Here is a 5,464-nt window from a genome sequence, read left to right as displayed (position 1 = left end):
ACGGCAACTTTTTTTTTTTTTTTTTTTTTTTACAGCAAGCATTAACACTTTGATGCTGTCATGAAGGGGTTAATAAGCTTAGCCCTTAGTTATGCATCAAGTGCAAATATATTAGAAAAACATTTCTATTCAAAAATGAAATGCACTGATGCACGTTTCAGTTTTGGCTGGAATGTCCCTATAACAACAGATGTAAGGATAACATATCTGTCCTCTGCAGCTGCTTTGTATGCAAAAAAACCGAGTCATTCACACAGCTATAAGTTTCTATAGGTACTGACAACTCTAGCGGAATGTGCACAAGAGGAGCTCCGCCTTGTATACCTGGTAGAAGGTGAGCAAATGACTGCCCTTCCCCTAGAAACAGAGGGAGGAGAGAGTGACACAAGGAGGAAGAGAGACGTTAGCAGGAAGGGCTGGTTTCATAACTCTGAGAGAACAGGAAGAGACCGCTTCACCAGCAGCAGAGAGTGAGAGGAGGGGTTCTTAGCAAGACAGACATGGATAGGAGACCGGTAAGTGCAAAAACTTGGCGGAGAGACCACAACAAAAGGGGAATTTATAAGGGAATCAATCCACCGATACGAAGTGGGAGTGGTATCGTGTGTGAGGGATAACAGTAATGAAGGGACGGGTGAGTCTGGGGGTAAAGGGGAATTCAGGAACTTGCGAAAACTTTGTGAGGCTGCTTTTGAGATTGAAGAAATAACTAAGAAAAAAAAAAAGTTGGAAAAGAAGCAAATAAAAAGTTGGAGAGGTAGTTCACAGTGAGAAGAGATTAAATTGGAGGGGTCAATATAAAATGTGGGTGATGAAGAAGAGTACATCAGAATGAAATGTATTTAGTGAATACTGCCCTTCAGTTTAGAGAAAAGGATCAGGAGGTTCAGTAGGAACTGTCTGCTTGGACTTTGGAATGAGTTGTTTATGATTAGATTACAGGTCCCAACTCCAGCGAAGAGAAGGAAATGATTATCTGATAAAGAGATGTTTGTGTCATTCTGAATAATTTGTGCCAGGAGCGAAGCTGTATATTTGTGATTAATGGAGGATTTAGTATATAAAATGCGTGTGTTATGACAAAGATTCCAGTATGTATTTGTGAAATACTTGGTGACCTAACCCTAGAGACATAAACTATAATTAATTCTTCATAGACATCCAGTGACACATGAATGATACTTCATGAAGCTGTTTTGTTGACCTTTAGTGAACAAAAATGGTATTAATAATAATGTAAATAGGAATTTGAGGTTTGCCCCTCTGTCTTGAAAAAACCCTGGCCGTGAATCCAGTATATGATAACCCATAGTCAGAAAAACCCATCAGAGATCAGATTAGCACCGGGAATGTGCTTGAGCAGCTGGTTTTCAAGCCTTTTTGAGTAGCTTGTCAATCAAGTACATGCACAGAGTAGCACACCAATAAGTGGCTGTGTATTTTTTATTTGTACCGTGTGGGTGTGTTCACATGGTGCCTTCTCTGATTAAAGGGATAGTCTAGTAAAAATTAAACTTTCATTATTCAGATAGATCAGGCAATTTTAAGAAACTTTCTAATTTACTCCTATTATCAATTTTTCTTAGTTATCTTGGTATCTTTAGTTGAAAAAGCAAAAGTGTAATCTAAGGAGCCAGCCCCTTTTTGGTTCAGCACCTGGGTAGCGCTTGCTGATTAGTGGCTACATTTAGATACCAATCCACAAGCGCTACCCAGGTGCTCAACCAAAAAATAGGCCAGCTCCTAAGCTTACATTCTTGTTTTTATAAATAAAGATACAAAGAGAATGAAGAAAAAATGCTAGTAATTTTGTTGAATTAAAGTGCCCCTGTTTTTAATCCAATTTTTAAAAACCGGGCACTTTAGCATCAAAATTGACATTCACTTTAATTTTGACTAGACAATCCTCCTTGAGTGCTGTCGCAGAGTTTCCCACTCTGGTGCTAACGACGGCTCAGAGCCGTCGCTAGTACTCTCCCACCTGCTCCTCCCCTGGCGATCGGGCCTGCATAGTGACAGGCATCGCCGGGGCTTCACGTTATGTGTGGTGATGTCACAGCGCAACTTTATTTAAAATTCACAATGTTAAGTATAGGAGCAGGGGGTATGCTGCTTAGAAGCAGCTACAGACCCCCAAGACCCACCGTTTGAAAGGTAATCGCCTAACCTTTCCATCAGTGTTAAAAAACAAACAAAAAAAAACTTATAACAGCTTAGCACCCAGGTGGTTAAGCAGCCTTTTTTAATGCAATGTATAATGCAAAGTTGTTTTTCAAACTGGTAGGTGTATATAGCTCCTAAATAGTTTTCACTGTCCATAAACACAAAATGACCTTATCTATAGGAGCCAGCCACAATAAACATTTAGGGACACCCATTTATTTTTTATTTTTAATAAAGTAGCAAAATATTCCACAAAAAAATAAAACCCAATGGGAAAAAAAGAAGTCTTTTAAATTACAAAATAGTGTATATGACTTTTTACAGTCTACATGTATGCAGCAATGTTACAGTCTATGTAGTGTACATCTATATTTTACTATTTATATACAAGAATTATAATCTATTTTGTATTTTCTTTGGTGTTAGTAAGACTATATAAAAGCAACATTTATGGCTAAGATCATGTTTTTGTGTATTTGTGCCTGTATGTTTGTTTTTCATATGGTTTCTATTGGGAAAGAATGTGATATAACTGTTGTGTGTTGTAACAGACAATATTTCCACATCTAGTGTCCTCTGTTTCTTGTGAGCCCTGTTGAAGTTTAGTGTGATGGTAGTGATTATATTCCTCCTGTTAAATAAAAGCTTTTAATGTGAGCTACTAAGTCTATATAGTAATTACATGTACTTTGGTGCGCCAAGCTTCAATATCCACATCTGTATAATACAGTTATTTGTAATTTTGTTTGTGCCATATAAATATGATTTGTACTTGTCTCTCACATAACCACTGTTGAATTCCTCATATCATTAAATTATGCATAGCAAAAATTATTGCATTATCCTTTTTATTGTTTACTTTGCCTTCCTTTCCTGTAATTTAAAGGAATAGTCTAGTCAAAATTAAAATTTCATGATAGAGCATGCAGTTTTAAGCAATGTTCTAATTTTAAACAAATTTTCTTATTTTGGTATCTTTATTTGAAAAAGCAAGAATTTAAGCTTGGGAGGCAGCCCATTTTTGGTTCAGCACCTGGGTAGCGCTTGCTGATTGGCTGACTACATTTAGACACCAATCAGCAAGTGCTACCCAGATGCTAAACCAAAAATGGACTGGCTCCTAACCTTACATTCAAATAAAGATACCAAGAGAACTAATAAAAATGTATAATAGGAGTAGATTAGAAAGTTGCTTAAAATTGCATACTTTATCTAAATAATGAAAGTTTAATTTTGACTAGACTATCCCTTTTAAATCAGACAATTGTGGCTTTTTCAATTCCCAGAGAGGCTGGGGTGTGATTTCTTGATATGTGTAAAAACTAATTTCTATCTGGCCTTATTGGGTAAGAAAAGGAGATTAAAAGAACACTCAAGGCTTTTCAAAGGGCTTGTTCCTGGAATGCGGAAAAATAGAAATTTTGATGATAAAATTAAAGTTTAAACACACATTACTTTTATTTTTAATGCAAATCTTTTGTGATGCAGTAAATAATTTCTGGTGCATGTGTATATGTGTTTTATACACACCTCCATAACGACCACTGCCTTGCTAAATTAGCTAAGGGTAAAGGTGATGGACTGACCAAGCTTTTCTCCAGACCTAAACCCTATTGAGCATCTGTGGGGCACCCTCAAACGGAAGGTAGGGGAGCGCAAGGTCTCTAACATCCACCAGCTCCGTGATGTCCTCATGGAGGAGTAGAAGAGGACTCCAGTGGCAACCTGTGAAGCTCTGGTGAACTCCATGTCCAAGAGGGTTAAGGCAGTGCTGAAAAATCCTATCTTCAACATTGAGTGGACTAGTAACCTTTTTTCTCTGGGCTAGTAGCTTTTAAACCCTGACTAGTAAACACACACATCAGTGTGTGTGTATATATGTGTATGTATGTATATATATATATATATATATATATATATATATATATATATATATATATATATATATATATATATATATATATATATATATATATATATATATATATATATATATATATATATATATATATATATATATATATATATATATATAATATACACACAAAACAGAATGAGAAGCAGTCTGCCAGGAACGAACAGCAGCATCAATAGCTTGTTCTATGGCCCGGTTGCCACCTGGTAGTAGCTTCTTTCTGCCAAATTGTGCTTTTCACAGAGGAAAACTTTCCTGTAGTATATCAGTCTGATCCCGCCGACATGGTCAGTCCAGCCCCGAAATGCCAGGCAATTCTCTGAACAAGGAACATGACAACCCGAGACGATCGTTTGGGCCTCGTCCTCCTAGTCTCCCTAAGGGTGATGGGGGAAACCAGACGTGGACTCCTTGCCCAATGTGCTTAGAGGGATATGGCTGCACCTCACTGACGAGGCCGAAACGATCGTCTGGGGTTGTCATGTTCCTTGTTCAGAGGAGAATTGCCTGGTATTTCGGGGCTGGACTGACCATGTCGGCGGGATCAGACTGATATACTACAGGAAAGTTTTCCTCTGTGAAAAGCACAATTGGGCAGAAAGAAGCTACTACCAGGTGGCAACCGGGCCATAGAACAAGCTATTGATGCTGCTGTTTGTTCCTGGCAGACTGCTTCTCATTCTGTTTTGCATATGTAAATATGACCCTGGGGATAGTCTCCCTAAGGGTGATGGGGGAAACCAGACGTGGACTCCTTGCCCAATGTGCTTAGAGGGATATGGCTGCACCTCACTGACGAGGCCCAAAGGAGGCCGAAACGATCGTCTGGTGTTGTCATGTTCCTTGTTCAGAGGAGAATTGCCTGGTATTTCGGGGCTGGACTGACCATGTCGGCGGGATCAGACTGATATACTACAGGAAAGTTTTCCTCTGTGAAAAGCACAATTGGGCAGAAAGAAGCTACTACCAGGTGGCAACCGGGCCATAGAACAAGCTATTGATGCTGCTGTTCGTTCCTGGCAGACTGCTTCTCTTTCTGTTTTGCATATATATATTATTTGTAGTTTTATATAACCCCTTATTTTTTGGTAATATGATGCAGAGCATGTACGTGTCTTTGCATTCGTGTGTCATCATACTGTATTCTTTGTGTATTGTGACCTTTTTTTGTTATAATGGGTTCAGTTTGTGTATTGATGCTCATGTTCCTTTGCACCATCTTGGCTTATTGTTATGTGCTTTTTATGCTTTATCTATTCATTGCTCTGCTTTAGTCATTGTCAGCAAGTGGCAGATATTGTGCAGTGATCTATATGTGCACCTGTTAGATTCCTGTGCTTACAGAACAATGCATAACATTGATTCACAACAATGACTGTGCGGGTT

The 5,464-nt window shown here is 38.4% G+C and overlaps 1 protein-coding gene across 1 annotated transcript in view; it reads left to right on the top strand.

Annotated features, from left to right (window-relative positions):
• The first annotated feature begins 311 nt into the window (after positions 1–311).
• Positions 312–5,464, top strand: part of LOC128663465 (vesicle-associated membrane protein 8) — a 67,724-nt gene continuing 62,571 nt past the window's right edge. Inside the window, exon 1 of the mRNA XM_053717807.1 lies at positions 312–515. Coding sequence (XP_053573782.1) covers positions 501–515 — 15 coding nt within the window. The 5' untranslated portion in view covers positions 312–500. The remainder of the gene's footprint in view (positions 516–5,464) is intronic.

The sequence above is a fragment of the Bombina bombina genome, chromosome 6 (assembly GCF_027579735.1).
Source record: "Bombina bombina isolate aBomBom1 chromosome 6, aBomBom1.pri, whole genome shotgun sequence".
NCBI classification, from domain to species: domain Eukaryota; kingdom Metazoa; phylum Chordata; class Amphibia; order Anura; family Bombinatoridae; genus Bombina; species Bombina bombina.
This window is presented reverse-complemented; position numbering and strand designations above follow the sequence as displayed.